The sequence below is a fragment of the Oncorhynchus mykiss genome, chromosome 30 (genome assembly GCF_057628025.1).
Source record: "Oncorhynchus mykiss isolate SJ-2025 chromosome 30, ASM5762802v1, whole genome shotgun sequence".
Taxonomy (NCBI): Eukaryota; Metazoa; Chordata; class Actinopteri; order Salmoniformes; family Salmonidae; genus Oncorhynchus; species Oncorhynchus mykiss.
In genome coordinates this window covers 38,522,406-38,539,418 of record NC_143051.1, presented here as the reverse complement: position 1 = coordinate 38,539,418, position 17,013 = coordinate 38,522,406, and the positions used below count along the sequence as shown (strand labels likewise).

Sequence of the window (17,013 nt, the reverse complement as noted above, 5' to 3'; positions counted from 1 at the left end):
CTATCTCTTATCCCTACCTTAGACTCTCTCTCTCTCTCTCTAATGCTCTTTATCCCTCCTTCCCCCCCTCTAACTCTCTCTGGCGTTCTCTGCCGGCATGCTGCTTTTTATAGCAGCACGCCGAGAGTGGATCTGCAGAAGGGTAAATAATGCAGTGCCCAGTCTGCGAGGTGTGTGTGTCCTGGGGGAGTGAGGTCACAAATAATCACACTCTACCAGCCACGCGATCTCAGAGGCTTTCACCCGGAGAACAGGAGAATTTACTTGTCAGCATCGTAACTGTAACATGTGCAGTGCATTGGCAATGTCACAGTATGTGGGCATTATGTGGGCATGTGGGCATTGTATGTTATTCATTTTGGCCTTCATAAACAGTTTCAATACTGGATTACCTTATACGCGTTTAATGCATTTCATCAAGAATAAAAATCAGTTTTATTTCTGACATCAAAACAGTTCAAAAAAATAGTTTTACAACCTATTGCCTATGTCATACCATAGTATTTAAAAAAATAAGTCTTAGGCAGTGTCTCAAATGATACCCTATTCCACATGTATGGTAGTCCACTACTGTTGATCACAACTCTATGTAAGAAATAGGGTGTCATTTGAGATTTACCCTAATCAACTCTCTCTCTTTCCCCAGACACAGATTAAGCCTAGTCCTGGAATAAAAAGTGGGGAATCTCCATTGACAATACTCGTAGGTCCAGAATTAAGCTTAATCTGTGTCCCGGAAACCTCCGCTATAAATTCATATGCATAGCTCACCGTCCGGTTCTCTGCAACTCGGGCCCAGCTCCGTGGCCTTCATCCTCCTCCTTCAACATCTCCCCAGAGGGTGAGGGCGACCCGTTGGGCTGGGAGGGAATCTTTCTCTTCAACTACAAGTGAGAGAGCCATTATAGGTTTGGCTCAGATGGTAGAGCATGGAGTTGGCCACGCCAGGGTCATGGGTTTGATTCCCGCTGTGGCCACCCATACGAAATTACATGCACATATGACTAAGTTATTACAGGGCTGTTATATCCTCTACTGCCACCAGGAGGCACAGTCATACACATCATGGAAACGCCATAGGAAACTAACATGCAAGCCAGTGCTCTTCAAACCTGGACACCCACAGGTGGTACGGGGTAGACTATATTTCCAACACATCTGATTCAACAAATCATCAAGCCCTTGATTCATTTAATCAACCCCTTGTGGGTCTCCAGGGTGCAGATTGAAGAGCACCATGTGACCAATCGTCTAAAATCAGGCTCGACTTCAGACATGTTGATTTTCTGTTTCTGTTTATATATGTCGACTTAGACCCTCACCTGCGATGGGACGTTCTTGGGGGGTTCGATTCGTATCGAGGGGTCCCATTCTCCTGGGGGCAGGACCGTCACCTGGTCCAGAAATTCATCTATCCCAGACAGAAGGTCCATCCGATCTTTGGCCTTGTACGCCACATCATGGAATATCTACAGAGAAATGCAGGAAAGAGTATAGCTTTTATGTTTTGATCTTAAAATTGATCTCGTCTGAACGCCACACCTAAAGATCCCCCCCCCCCCCTAAAGGGAAAAAGTTACACAAATGAGTTAGTCTATTCTATGCATGTGGGGGGAGGGGAAGCTAATTCATGTTTATGACTGAGTGTTACTAATCTTCATAAGACTATAAGGATAACTGCACAAACAGCAGCACGTAAAACAACAACCGTCCTCTCACCTCATCTGTCATCAGTGTGGCCATGGATCTGCCAATCTCATGGTACTGAGGGCCTTTCCCGTGTGGACCCAACAGCAGAAACAAAAACCTGTAGGGGACACAAACCATTTTCACGCATTAGACTCAACGCAATGTAGATGGCCAGGTAGAGGCAGATACAAAGTATTTTATTCAGAACCCAACATAATTTAGTATATTCGGTGATAGGACTTATGACTCCATATACAAATGGTTTCAGCTACTGGTAGGGGAGCAAGTGCATGAATAAAACCTAGGACCAGCAGGTTAGACAGAGAAAGAGCAGGGAAAGAGTGGGTGTAGAGATGTAGTGTACCTACCTGGTGGGCACGGGCACCTCCGTGAGTCCTGTGATGAGGACGGCGGGGGACAGGCGTACGAAGGCGATGATGGGCCTCTCCAGGAAGTCCACCTCCCCTACCAGCACGTTGGACGCCTCGGCGCCCGGAGGAATCTTCTTCATGAAGTTCATGTCCACCTAAAAGGAGCGGAACGGAACCACAGAGAGAGAGAGAGGCTTTAGGAAGTAACAACTATATGAGACAGTGTCTCCCAATCCTGGCCATGTTTCTGTGAATCCTGTGAATCCTGTGAATCCTTGACGATGAGTTGATTAGTTGAAAAAAAAGAGAAGAAAAAGTACATATTTTGCCGGACTTAATTCCCGCCCAGTACTTTTCTTACCGCGCCCGCCCGCTCTTGCTGACTTCTCGTCCGACTCTCACCCGCTCCCGCAAGAACTGGTCCCAAATCTGCCCCAGTCCCGCAATGTAGGTGTGTGGGACACAGCTTGCTTTGCATCCCCGGTCCCAGCAATTTAGATAACACATAGCATACAAAACAGAAAGACTAACCATTTCAAAATAACCTTAGCATAACTTGAAAAGAAGCAGGACGATTCGCAGGCAGACAAATTCATGCGTCACCAATGCTTATTTCCAGTCAATGTCGGAGCCTAAACTATAGCCTATCCTATTTAGGAAGTCATTTCCCACGGAAAGACAACGGCGCCGTGCTTCTCCTCCCATGCATATAGGCTACAGGCTATTTAATTGAGACCACACATGGGCGCATTTGTTCTCGTGCGCCCAACAAAAACGAGGAGAGATAGGCTAACTGAACTTGAAGCAGAATTAGCCTATAAGAGTTTGTGAACTGTGACACAAAAAGGTTTTACATTTTTTTTATCCAATAGATAACACATACAACACAGAAAGACAACCGTTCAAAATAATCCGTGGGACTGTAGCATGTTTTCATCCCAAAGTTGTCTGTCTAACCGCCCACAGCATGACAAATGCCAACCGCGCTGCTATGATCTGTCGGGGACCACAGGTCCCGCGGGATGCACACGGCAGTGCAGCCCCATACTGGGAAACACTGGTATAACAAATCAAGCCGAGCAAAATATATAATTTATGTCATATCTACCTGGAGCCCAATTGGCACAACAGAGTAGGGAGAGACTTCAAATTAAAGGAAGGAATGACTGGGGATGGAGGGATCATGCTCAGTGGCAGATTGAAGCTATGGATGGACGCTAGGGTTGGAGGAAGCTACGTTGTTAGTGGCAGTAGAGGGAAGCTATAAGGGGCAGTACTGAGCAAAGGAGTCCCTTTCATCTCAAGGTCAGTTGTTTGAACTGAGTAACAGCGCTGGGAGACCTTGCCCACTGAGATAGGTAATATCTGCATCTCTCTCTCTTCCACAAACACACACACTCTGTCTCCTTCTCCCTCTTTTGATTAGACTACCCCAGTCAAGTATGAGTAGCAGGGGTTACCTTGCTGAAGTCCACACTGCTGTTCTCTTTACTGACCCCAGCTCTGGAGGGCCTCCTGTCTCCGGTCTTGCTGCTGCTATCCAGGTTACTGGGGACAGAGTGCGTGGACATCAATGGCCCTGCAACGACAAGACAAGACAGACAGACAGACAGACAGACAGACAGACAGACAGACAGACAGACAGACAGACAGACAGACAGACAGACAGACAGACAGACAGACAGACAGACAGACAGACAGACAGACAGACAGACAGACAGACAGACAGACAGACAGACAGACAGACAGACAGACAGACAGACAGACAGACAGACAGACAGACAGACAGACAGACAGACAGACAGACAGACAGACAGACAGACAGACAGACAGACAGACAGACAGACAGACAGACAGACAGACAGACAGACAGACAGACAGACAGACAGACAGACAGACAGACAGACAGACAGACAGACAGACAGACAGACAGACAGACAGACAGACAGACAGACAGACAGACAGACAGACAGACAGACAGACAGACAGACAGACAGACAGACAGACAGACAGACAGACAGACAGACAGACAGACAGACAGACAGACAGACAGACAGACAGACAGACAGACAGACAGACAGACAGACAGACAGACAGACAGACAGACAGACAGACAGACAGACAGACAGACAGACAGACAGACAGACAGACAGACAGACAGACAGACAGACAGACAGACAGACAGACAGACAGACAGACAGACAGACAGACAGACAGACAGACAGACAGACAGACAGACAGACAGACAGACAGACAGACAGACAGACAGACAGACAGACAGACAGACAGACAGACAGACAGACAGACAGACAGACAGACAGACAGACAGACAGACAGACAGACAGACAGACAGACAGACAGACAGACAGACAGACAGACAGACAGACAGACAGACAGACAGACAGACAGACAGACAGACAGACAGACAGACAGACAGACAGACAGACAGACAGACAGACAGACAGACAGACAGACAGACAGACAGACAGACAGACAGACAGACAGACAGACAGACAGACAGACAGACAGACAGACAGACAGACAGACAGACAGACAGACAGACAGACAGACAGACAGACAGACAGACAGACAGACAGACAGACAGACAGACAGACAGACAGACAGACAGACAGACAGACAGACAGACAGACAGACAGACAGACAGACAGACAGACAGACAGACAGACAGACAGACAGACAGACAGACAGACAGACAGACAGAGAGAGACGGGATAGCGGCAGAAGAGTGTTAGAAATTTCAGCTCTGGAGGACCGAGGTACCTGCTGCTCAGTGCATTCTCGTGGATACATTAGAATGCCTACATTTGATAATACTGTGTTTTTCATATATAATTTACAGTATATGCAGAGTTTGCAAAGCATCAAAACACAATACAGGTTCTTCTATTGAAAATGTATACAGAAATAATGTAGCTGTACTCTGATAAATTATTTGCAATTATTTTTCAATAGGCTCTCTGTATAGGCCCAGACTACATATGCATATATAATAGTATAAAATACTATATAATATACATAGTTTGATTTATACACTCTCAAAGACCTTAACAAATGGCTAACATAATGAACATTTATTACGGCCTGCGGTGATAAGGGTTCAAGAAATTGCGCATCCGCCTCCCCACTTCAATGCACCCTATAGCCATGTGAGGTGAGCCGTACACAGGAAACGCCAGCACTTCAGCGAGGGAGACATGCATTGAGGAAATTACCACAGAAATGAATGAACTGTAACACAGCAACCGCACACACACACTCCTCTCCCTCTGTCTCAATAACCTAGAACGTGGAGGAGTGTTCAAATAAATATGAATGGATGAATTTCCTTGTGGTCCTCCTTGACCTGTGACCTGTTGTCACCCGGCCCTGCGGGCTACTAGGCAGCCATGTTGGGATGAACAGAAGCGCCATCGCTCACATTCCTCACAAAGCCCCTGGGAGTGACAGGGATTAGCGGAGGTTGCATCCGCGGACACGCTTCATTCAGGAAGATAAAGCCCGGAATGCGGGCTGGACCTCAGGCCACGGTCCATATGCAAACGAGTACGAATAATCAAATCATATCATTCCAAAACCATGGGCACACTGAGGGCAAAAACGTCTGACTCTAATGATAATTTGTCTTCATCTGCATACTAAAGAGCTGGCACTACATGTGTGTATATGTGTGGTACTGTGGCATTAGACAGCTCGTTAGATAGTTTTTACCAGAGAATCCGGCAATCAAAATGTGAGTACGGTAGGTGTACTGTATACAGTTGCGGCCAAATAATTTGGCACCCTTTCACTTTTCATAAATTATTCCCTATTTCTTCAAAAATAGGTTTAAAAAAAGTATATATATATATATATATATATATATATATATATATATATATATATACTACATGACCAAAAGTATGTGGACACCTGCTCGTCACCTGCTGGGATGGCTTTCCACTACATGTTGGAACATTGCTGCCGGGGACTTGCTTCCATTCAGCAACAAGAACATTAGTGAGGTCGGGCACTGATGTTTATTTATTATGCCTGGCTCGCAGTCAGGCCTTCCAATTCATCCCAAAGGTGTTCGATGGGGTTGAGGTCAGGGCTCTGTGCAGGCCAGTCAAGTTCTTCCACACAGATCTCGACAAACCATTTCTTCATGGACCTTGCGTTGTGCACGGGGGGGGGGCATTGTCATGCTGAAACAGAAAAGGGCCTTCCTCAAACTGTTGCCACAAAGTTGGAAGCACAGAATAGTCTAGAATGTCATTGTATGCTGACGCGTTAAGATTTCCCTTCACTGGAACTAAGGGGTCTAGCCTGAACCATGAAAAACAGCCCCAGATCATTATTTCTCCTCCACTAAACTGTACTGTTGGCACTATGCATTGGGGCAGGTAGCGTTCTCCTGTCATCCGCCAAACCCAGATCTGTCCGCCGGACTACCAGATGGTGAAGCGTGATTCATCACTCCAGAGAACGTGATTCCACTGCACCAGACTCCAATGGCGACGAGCTTTCTACCACTCCAGTCGACGCTTGGCATTGTGCATGGTGATCTTAGGCTTGTGTGTGGCTGCTCGGCCATGGAAACCCTTTCATGATGCTCCTGACAAACAGCTATTGTGCTAACATTGGCTGAAATAGCCGAATCCACTCATTTGAAGCGATGTCCACATACGTTTGTATACATACTGTATATACACTGAGTGTACAAAACATTAGGAACACCTTCCTAAATATTGAGTTGCACCCCCTTTTGTCCTCAGAACAGCCTCAATTCGTTGGGGCATGGACTCAACAAGGTGTCGAAAGCATTACACAGGGATGTTGGCCCATGTTGGCTCCAGTGCATCGCAGAATTATGTCAAGTTGGCTGGATGTCCTTTGGGTGGTAGACCATTCTTGAAACACACGGGAAATTGTTGAACGTGAAAAACCCAGCAATGTTGCAGTACTTGACATGCTCAAACCGATGTGTCTGGCACCTACTACCATACCCCGTTCAAAGGCACTTAAATATTTTGTCTTGTCCATTCACCCTCAGAATGGCACACATTCACAATCCATGTCTCAATTGCCTCTAGGCTAAAAAATACTTATTTAACCCGTCTCCTTCCCTTCATCTACACTGATTGAAGTGGATTTTCACCTGGATTCATCTGGTCAGTCTGTCATGGAAATAGCAGTACACTGTTTTGTACACTCGGCATTCAACATTGCAGAACCAATTTTTTAATTGAGAAAATAAAGACAAATGGCATGGACAAAATTATTGGTATCCCGAGGCTAGTACTTGGTTGCACAGCCTTTGGCCAAGATAACTGCAGACAAATGTTCTTGCAGCCATCAATGAGCTTGCTGCACCTTTTACGGGTCATTTGTCCTACTTTTTTTTGAGCAGCAAACCGCTCTAATATTTCAATGTTTGAGGGGGTGCCCTCCACCAACGGCTGTTTTCAGACCTCGCCATAAGTTTTTAGATGTGATTAAGATCTGATCTCTTCTCTCGCCTACTCCATTACAGTCCATCATCTCTCTTGAACCATCCCTGGGTGCTTTTGGAATGCGTGTTGGTGCTCGTTGTCCTGCTGGAAGACCCACAACCTTCAATGGAGACCCAATTTTTGGACACCGGGTTGAACATTGCACTCCAAAACACCTGGTAATCTGCAGGTTCATTGTGCTTTGTGCACGTTCCAAAGCCCCCAGTACCAGAGTCAGCGAAGCAACCCCACAGCATTATCAAACCTCCCCATCTTTGATTGTAGGGAGGGTGTTCTATTCATTGTTTGCTTCTAAAAGCTCCAACAAATCATCCTTAACCGCCTGTCTATGCCAGCATGGGATTCAAACTCTAATGAGCGATACTCAGAACGAGGTGAAGTAAGCACGTAGCATATCGTTTGTTGGCAAATGGTGTCATGTCGTCAAGCATGGGATTCAACGTTCACTCGAGCGATACTCACAACGTGGTCAAGTACGTTATATTGTTTCCTGGCAAACGTTGTCTTTATAGACATTAAGTAATGGAAGATTACAGAACCACACAAGTACTTATAATAAGACCACCAGCTTCCACCCTTAATTCATGTTTCTCTCCAAACCAGCAGTCTCTAGTTGTCATGACTCAACCTTCCAGTTCAGCTCTTTTCTACACACACTGCTATATATATATATATATATATATATATATATATATATATACACAGGGGATAAAGACTATGCAGGTCTGGGAAGACAAAAAGTCACGGTGGATGACACTGGGACTGAGAGAGTTACGTGCCAACGTTACAACCCTCCCTCCCCAACCCCACGGCTTTATATTTAGCATGCTATTTGCACGCGTAGGAGTCTCGAGCTAGACTCTTAAAGAAAACATCTCTGAAACATCTGTGTGTTTATACTCAGGAATTATGGAGGAGAGATGCCAAACAATGCTGCTCTGGAAAAAGACCAGATGTTTTTAAGTTGTTTAAGTCTGTCCTGACTGTATATTCACAATAGGACAGTCATGCAGAGCAGTGACAGTTATAGCTGGGAGGATACGCCATGATATGAGACCTGTTGCCATAGTGGCGAGTCTGGCGACACAACTCTTACACTGGCTGGATTACACAGGCCCTCAAGGGATGGAAAATGTGCAGTCGATTAAACCCCTTCAGGTTTCATCTTAGGACTTGAATGGGGAAAAAAAGGTTTGCAATGAAAAAGTGGACCCAGAAATATCACAGAACCAGGGTCCAACCGAATCTTTTTTTCTTACCGTTGCCCAAAAATCTACTGGCCTGAACAGAATTTCTACTGGCCCAGACATTGTGTAGTTAAAATGCATTGCCTAAGCAGGACCTACAGGTTGGCAGGTTTCCTCTCTATATTCAGCTAGTATTAGGCTACATTTGGTTATTATGGAATGTATCAAAACGCTGTGTAATAGAATCTAGCGACATAATGATTTAGAATTGCATTAATTGGGAAAGGGGGACACCTAGTCAGTCATACAACTGAATGCATTCAACTGAAATGTGTCTTCTGCATTGAACCCAACCCCTCTGAATCAGAGAGGTGGGGCGGGGCTGCCATAATTACTAGCATGTTCACTATTGAAGGTTGACGTTTGTAAATCAATTTCCCTAAAGTAAATGGATTGGTGATCTCTTCTTTTTACTCTGGATGGCTCGCGTGTGCCGCGTGAGCGGATCAACTGATGTACTGCTCGAGATCAGGGTGGTTGAATGAATGGCCAATCATATTTCTCAAATACAAAAAGCATGACTTTTCCGCGTGTATTCTTCAATGGTGTTCAAGACTGCAACACGGCAGGTAATCTCAGCCATCCCCAGCGATGGCGACGGAGGGGATGGCTGCCGTTTTATGGGGCCTAAACCAACCATGCTTTTGTTTTTGTTTTTTTCCGCATTGTTTGTAACTTATTTTGTTCATAATGTTGCTGCTACCATCTCCTATGACCAAAAAGAGCTTCTGGACATCAGAACAGAGATTACTCATCTTGATCTGGACGAAGACCAGGGTGCCTGGTGAGGAGTCGGCGATGAGTGGCTAATATGCCTTTGCCATCGGTACTATTGGCCAACGTACAATCGCTGGATGATAAAGTGGACGAACTACAAGCACGTATATCCTACCAACGGGACATTAAAAACAGGAATATCTTATGTTTCAACGAGTCGTGGCTGAACGACGACATGAATAACATACAGCTGGTGGGTTATACACTGTATCGGCAGGATAGAACAGCAGCCTCTGGTAAGACAAGGGGTGGCGGTCTATGTAGATTTGTAAACAACAGCTGGTGCATGATATCTAAGGAAGTCTCAAGCTTTTGCTCGCCTGAGGTAGAGTATCTCACGATAAGCTGTTGACCACACTATTTACCAAGAGAGTTTTCATCTATATTCTTCGTAGCTGTCTATTTACCACCACAAACCAATGCTGGCACTAAGTCCGCACTCAATGAGCTGTATACGGCCATAAGCAAACAGGAAAATGCTCATTCAGAGGCAGCGCTCCTAGTGGCCAGAGACTTTAATACAGGGAAACTTACATTTTACGTAATTTCTACCAGCGTTTTAAATGTGCAACCAGAGGGAAAAAAACTCTAGACCACCTTTACTCCACACACAGAGACGAGTACAAAGCTCTCCCCCGCCATCCGTTTGGAAAATCTGACTATTATTCTATCCTCCTGATTCCTGCTTACAAGTCAAATATAAAGCCGGAAGCACCAGTGACTCGGTCAATGAAAAAGTGGTCAGATGAAGCAGATGTTAAGCTACAGGATTGTTTTGCTAGCACATACTGGAATATGTTCCGGGAATCTTCAGATGGCATTGAGGAGTACACCACATAAGTCACTGGCTTCATCAATATGTGCATCGATGACGTCATCCCCACAGTGACTGTACGTACATACCCCAACCAGAAGCCATGGATTACAGGCAACATCCACACTGAGCTAAAGGGTAGAGCTGCCGCATTCAAGAAGCGGGACTCTAACCTGGAAGCTTATAAGAATTCCCGCTATGCCCTCCGACGAACCATCATACAGGCAAAGCGTCAATACAGGATCATACTACACCGACTCCAAAACTCGTTGGATGTGGCAGTGCTTGTAAACTATTACAGACTACAGGAGGTCAGAGAGCTGGCCGTGTGGTGCCAGGACAACAACCTCTCCCTCAACGGTATCAAGACAAAGGAGATGATTGTGGACTTCAGGAAAAGGAGTACCGAGCATAACCCCATTCTCATCGACGGGGCTGTAGTGGAGCAGGTTGAGAGATTCAAGTTCCTTGGTGTCCACATCACCAACAAACTAACATGGTCCAAGCACATCAAGACAGTCGTGAAGAGGGCACGACAAAACCTATATTCCCTCCGGATACTGAAAAGATTTGGCATGGGTCCTCAGATCCTCAAAAGGTTCTACAGCTGCACCATCGAGAGCATCTTGACTGGTTGCATCACTGCCTGGTATGGCAACAACTCGGCCTCCGACCGCAAGGCACTGCAGAGGGTAGTGTGTACGGCCCAGTACGTCACTGCCATCCAGTTGCTAGAACGGTGCTAGAACGAGGAGCGGAACGACGAGTTCCACCCTCTCTCACCCTCTCACGGGCCGAATTTTCCCTTACCTACGAAATCTTGACTTGTCCAAATAACCAGTGACGAAAAACCCTAACACCAGAACTACTGCTCCCTGCTATCCCACACATCCCACTCCTTCCCAACAGATTCTAAGGTACCAGTTATGTTTCTGTAGATCTGCCCATTAGAGATTACATAGCAGGTAAATGTCAAAATGGAACGCCAAAATGCACTGAGAAGTTACTGGCCCGGTCAGCCCAGTGACTGAGGAGACCCACTGGCTCTACATGTTTTTACTGGCTTCGCCGCAGCGGGCCATTGTTAATATCGGATCCTGCAGAACTATGGTATGGTAAATGATGAAACACATTCTTGAGGAGAGCCATGCACACACACTGAGCAGAGAGAAGTGGAGGGACCAAGCCAAGCAAGGTAGGGGTTCGTGTGGGAGGGCTGGGATGAAGAAAGGTGGCGATAGACGGAGAGAGAAAGGAGCGTGAACAATAAATAGCCTAGGAATGGAGCGAGATATGAGGGAAAAGGAGAGAGTGCAGAGAAATGTATTGGATAAGACTAAACTAAAGGAACAAGGTAGAGGGAAACAGTGGGAGGTCTTGTTGAGTTAACAGAGGAGGGGTATAAAAAGTGAACCTTGCTGGGGGGGGGGGGGGGGGGGTTTGTCATGGATTTGTAGTCGGGTAGGTGAAGGAGGGCACAGCCAGCATGCTGGTGCTAGTGTTCTCTGTTCAAGCCGTGACTCACACTGGCAGGCTACACAGATATTTGCCTTCTAAGGGCAGCTGCTGGAGCCCTCTAGTCTGCAGTGACGATTGTCGATTGGTATACGCCTCCTCATCCTTTGTAATGGCGTTGGGTGGCGACTCGTCGTCCTCAGGCGGTGACACCACCACCTCCGGGATGGCCTGGGGGACCGGGGCGGGGCCAGGGGCGCGGGTAGGGTCTGGGGAGCGGCGGGGAGTAGGGGGGGTGTTCTGGGGGGTGGTGAGGGGCGAGGGTCCGGGGGAGGGCCCCCCAGCGGAGGTGGAGGAGGAGGAGTTAGGCAGGAGGAGGTTGAGGAGGACGGAGACCCGGGACTCTCGCCTCTGGGACAGGTTGGAGACGGAGGCCCCCGGCTTCAGGGAGTGGCGGGAGGCAGAGAGGCCCTCCCCTGGAGCGGTGGGAAGACAACAAAAAAACAAAGAAGGGAAAAGAGGGAGAGAAGAATGGGAGGAGGGAGGAAAAAAAGGGGGAGGATGGTAAGAGGAGGAACATATGAGGGAGAATGTCATCAGAGCGGTGGTTTTAGGGGTGCATTCTCTGGGGGCAGAGAGAGAAGTTGGTGGGAGCTTGGGAGGAGTGTGGTTAAAGAGAGACAGAGGCGTCGATAGGTTCTTGCAGGGGAAAGGTGAGAGAGGGGAGGTGTCCACAACAGACCAATAGGTTTGTCCGCTCACCAATCACACAGTGACAGACTGAGGGGGAGTATTTTGGGTAGAGAGATGCTTGCAAGCAGGAGAAGAGATGTGGGTTGGTTAACATAGTGTCAGTGTACAGTATATTGTGCATACAAATACAGAACCACACGCAAAATCAGACATATTTCATGTCTGTCCAAGTTGTGCAATAACTTACTATGATTGTGTAGCACATTAACATATGACATTTCACGCATATTTTATACCCGGGCAACATTGCATTCAATGCATTCAATAGAACAAAATGTGACAGTGGACAGTGACCAGAGAGCATTCATTACAACTGTAGCACGAGCTCGTTATTTCAGTCACATAAAACAGTCACACACCATACTCATCGTACACATCACACCCTAAGGTCATGCTCGGCAAACAAAACATTTCGAACTGCAAGAAGAGCATCACCCCAACCATTCCGACATAGAGTAGAAGCCATGTTAATTCTGAGGGCAAACCCTGAGACAGGCCAGCCACACGCACCATCCTCACCCAGATGTATCCTTTACGGTGGTGGTGGTGGGGGGGTTCTACATGGACCCCAAAAGGGTTCTACCTGGAACCAAAAAAGGGTTCTCCTATGGGGACAGCCGAAGAACCCTTTTGGAAGGCTTTTCCTTAAGAGTGTATGTGGGAGATGTTGTCACCTTTCCTTTATTGGAATACCAAGGATTGCAAAGATTATTTGAACCCCCTCGAGGCTCGAGGAAAAAGAAATGGACTGTGCGTGGTGCGGGGGATCTCACCGTGTCTCTCAAGCAACAACGGGTCTGAATGTTTCTTGCCTATGTCTGCGATTGAGCGCACCAGCGGGATGCGGTTGCTGAGCTTCCTCTCGTTCTGATGGTGGTGTCTCTTCAACATGGCCTCGCGCACCTTCTGACACAGCTCCTCCTGCAGCTGGCCTGACGCCACCATGCCGTCAATCAGCATGTCTGGACACACACATGTAAATACACACACGTATGCATTGTATTGCCTTGTATCGTCGCTCATTCGGAGGTTTACACCACTGGTACACACACACTTGCAAATGAGCTTGCACGCACGCGCACACACACACGCACGCACACACACATGCACGCACGCACACACACACAAATTCAGTTTCACCTTATTCAACCAACTTTTCATTATTGCCTTGTTTATCATTTGCATACACAAATCGAAATAATCAAATAGCATGCACGTGAGCGTACACACATGCACACATACACACAAACTCTTCTGATATGAATGTACCTGCAATCTCCTCGATACAGGTGGCCCTCATGTCCAGCATGACGGTTCCATTGAGGATGCAGCTCCTCAGCTCAAACAGGCTGTGTAGAGACAGGGTGGCCACGTAGGGCTTGCTCCAACGCTCCCCTCCATCTTCCACATCCTCCTCAAACTTCAGCCACCTAAACACGCACGCGCACAGACACGGACACAAGACAAGCACACACAATAAATCAAATTTCCCCAATGCTGACTAAGAACAACTTGACCAGAGGTCAAGACCAGGCCTGAACATTTCAGACAATTTGCATTCCCTTGAGTGGTTCACTTCTGAGAGGTAATGGAAAAAGTTTGATAGCGTTTTTCCGGCTTTTACCTCCTGTCAGACTGGAACCAGTTTTAACCAGGTTTTTTTTTAAGGTAAATTGCTGTGTATTTGTGTCTGAGCCGTGAACGTAGGCTGACATTGTCTGGGATGGTGATAATGCCATGGCTATGGAGGATGACTAAGTTAGATTGACTCACAGCCAGACTTGTAGGCAGTAGAGCTCTGTCAATCTTACCCATTACTCATGATAACACATTCCCACTCACACACAAGACACGTCACTATCTCATAGTTATCTGTTCCCCCGCCCCCGCAAGACAATTTCAAGGTTATAAAAAGGCCACAGTTTACCTGGCTACAGTTTTGGCCATTAAAAAGTTGGTTTCCCTGAATATTTTACCACAGTCAAGAAGACGACTTCAAAATTCTCAAGATGCAAAGTCAAACTAATCAATAAAGTGCTGCTGAATTTAGACCTGAACGAACATTAAACGACATGATGAAGTCACATGGTCTCTGGAATGTGGAAGCTGGACCCTGGGCTGGGCTGTGACCTACCTGGCTGTCTCCTTCCACTCGGTGGCGCTCCCGTCCCTGAAGGACAGCTCGTCCAGCTCGGTGAACAGGTCGTGGGGGACGTGCTCCACGTCATCATCTTCCGTACCCAGGATGAACTGCACCCGCTGGGAGGGCGTGTCTAGAGGGGGGGGGGAGAGACAGAGATATAGAGACAAGGACTGGAGGAGAGTGTGGGAGGAGCAGGATCCAACGCTTAGATTCTGAATGGACTGCTGTGAATTCCTCTGCATTACAAAGAGGGAATAAATATGTTCAATAATCAGGTGAGTGTGGGAGTAGTAACAGGCAATGTGAACGAAGAGCGCTAGAGTGAAGCTGGCGGGAATCACCACAACGATAACAGCAGATTTCCAGGAGCGAAATTCACCATTGGAAGAGGAATGGATATTGGACAGATAAAAAGAGTGAGAGAGTGAACGACAGTCAGACAGTTCAAATTGTCATGTTGTGCTGTTTTCCCAACCGTCTATCCCTTTCCCCCGGGCGGTTGGGGTTGTGTGTGAGTGTGTGCGTGTGTGGTGTTTGTGGCCTCGGCGGTGGTGCCTGCGTTTGCTGTCTCGGCCCAGCGGCACACACGCGCAGACACACACACTCCCCCTCCATCAGTGTCACTGCTTGCTCCTGGAGGCCCGGGGTTGCCTTTAAGAGTGATGCTCCATTCACAGCATGCACACTCTCTCTGAATGAATGGACAGATAGGTCTCCATGTTTCTGCCTCTCTTTGAAGACCTCAGCTAAACACTCACAGACGCCTGAGAGACTTTGCCAGGTACCCTGACCTGCCTACTACAGGGTTCTATTTCTGCCTCTGGGAAGCATGACACAACACAGTATTCAAATTGAGAATAGCAATCAAAATGTTATTAGGGAGAATGCTTGAGGGTAGCAGCTGGGGTGGGAGTTGTTTTGAGTTGACGTGATTCCAATATGTTATGATTATGTCTAGTGCTACACAACTGACTCGTTATCCAAATTAGCCCATGGTGGCCTACTACAGAAATACATGATTTACATAAGTATGCAAACCCTTTGCTATGAGACTAGAAATTGAGCTCATGGGCATCCTGTTTCCATTGATCATTCTTGAGCTGTTTCTATAACTTGGAGTCTGGTAAATGATTCAATTGATTGGACATGATTTGGAAAGACACACACTTGTCTACATAAGGTCCCAAAATTGACAGTGCATGTCAGAGCAAAAACCAAGCCATGAGGTCAAAGGAATTGTCCGTAGAGCTCCAAGACAGGATTGTGTCGAGGCACAGATCTGGGGAAGGGTACCAACAAATGTCTGCAGCATTGAAGGTCCCGGAGAACACAGTGGAACTGTCATGTTTACTCCCGCTCCCCTCTCCGGCGCTCGACGTTGCCAGATTATTCATTATTACGCACACCTGCCACCATCGTTACGCGCACCTGCGCCCACATGAGACTCACCTGGACTCCATCACATTCCTGATTACCTCCCCTATGTCTGTCACTCCTTTTGGTTCCTTCCCCAGGTGTTATTGATTCTGTTCCTGTGTTTAATGTCGGTACGCTACTTGTGTTTCTTGTTTTATTGATTATTAAATTCACTCCCTGGACTTGCTTCCCGACTCCTAGCGTACACGTTACAGGAACCAACAAGACTCTTCCTAGAGCTGGCCACCCGGCCAAACTGAGCAATCGGGGCAGGGAGGCGACCAAGAACCCGATGGTCACTCTGACAGGCTTCCAGAGTTCCTCTGTGGAGATGGGAGAACCTTCCAGGAGGACAAATCCTTTTTCTGAGGAGTGGCTAGACGGAAGCCACTCCTCAGAAAAAAATATGCACATGACAGATCACCTGGAGATTGCCAAAAGGCACTTAAACGACTCAGACCATAAGAAACAAGATTCTCTTGTCTGATGAAACCAAGATTGAACTCTTTGGCCTGAATGCCAAGTATCACATCTGGAAGAAACCTGGCACCATCCCTACGGTGAAGCATGGTGGTGGCAGCATCATGCTGTGGGGATGTTTTTCAGCGGCAGGGACTTGGAGACATGGCAGGATCGAGAGAAAGATGACCGGAGCAAAGTACAGAGAGATTAGGGATGAAAACCTGCTCCAGAGCGCTCAGGACCTCAAGACTGGGGCAAAGGTTGACCTTCCAACAGGACAACGACCCTAAGCACACAGCCTAGGGCCTGAATACTTATGTAAATGTTATATTTCAGTAGTTTAAAAAATATATATAAAATAGCGACATTTTCT

The 17,013-nt window shown here is 47.0% G+C and overlaps 1 protein-coding gene across 13 annotated transcripts in view; it reads right to left on the bottom strand.

Moving 5' to 3' along the window:
- The window catches only part of LOC110513167 (sodium bicarbonate cotransporter 3), a 74,912-nt gene that overhangs the window by 16,336 nt on the left and 41,563 nt on the right, over nucleotides 1-17,013 (bottom strand). For 7 of the 13 annotated variants that reach the window (XR_016493670.1, XR_016493671.1, XM_036970626.2 and 4 more), the window contains exons 4-11: nucleotides 14,754-14,892; nucleotides 13,889-14,049; nucleotides 13,393-13,581; nucleotides 3,521-3,639; nucleotides 2,058-2,215; nucleotides 1,720-1,807; nucleotides 1,323-1,469; nucleotides 772-884 (exon numbers count right to left, since the gene is read on the bottom strand). Coding sequence is in view for 11 of the 13 variants with exons in the window: in XM_036970626.2 (XP_036826521.1) it covers nucleotides 772-884; nucleotides 1,323-1,469; nucleotides 1,720-1,807; nucleotides 2,058-2,215; nucleotides 3,521-3,639; nucleotides 13,393-13,581; nucleotides 13,889-14,049; nucleotides 14,754-14,892 (1,114 nt within the window). In the remaining 2 variants the exon portion in view is untranslated. Of the gene's footprint in view, nucleotides 1-771; nucleotides 885-1,322; nucleotides 1,470-1,719; nucleotides 1,808-2,057; nucleotides 2,216-3,520; nucleotides 3,640-11,936; nucleotides 12,343-13,392; nucleotides 13,582-13,888; nucleotides 14,050-14,753; nucleotides 14,893-17,013 lie in introns of all 13 variants that reach the window. The other 6 variants (XM_036970627.2, XM_090228223.1, XM_090228220.1 and 3 more) reach the window with 3 other exon arrangements.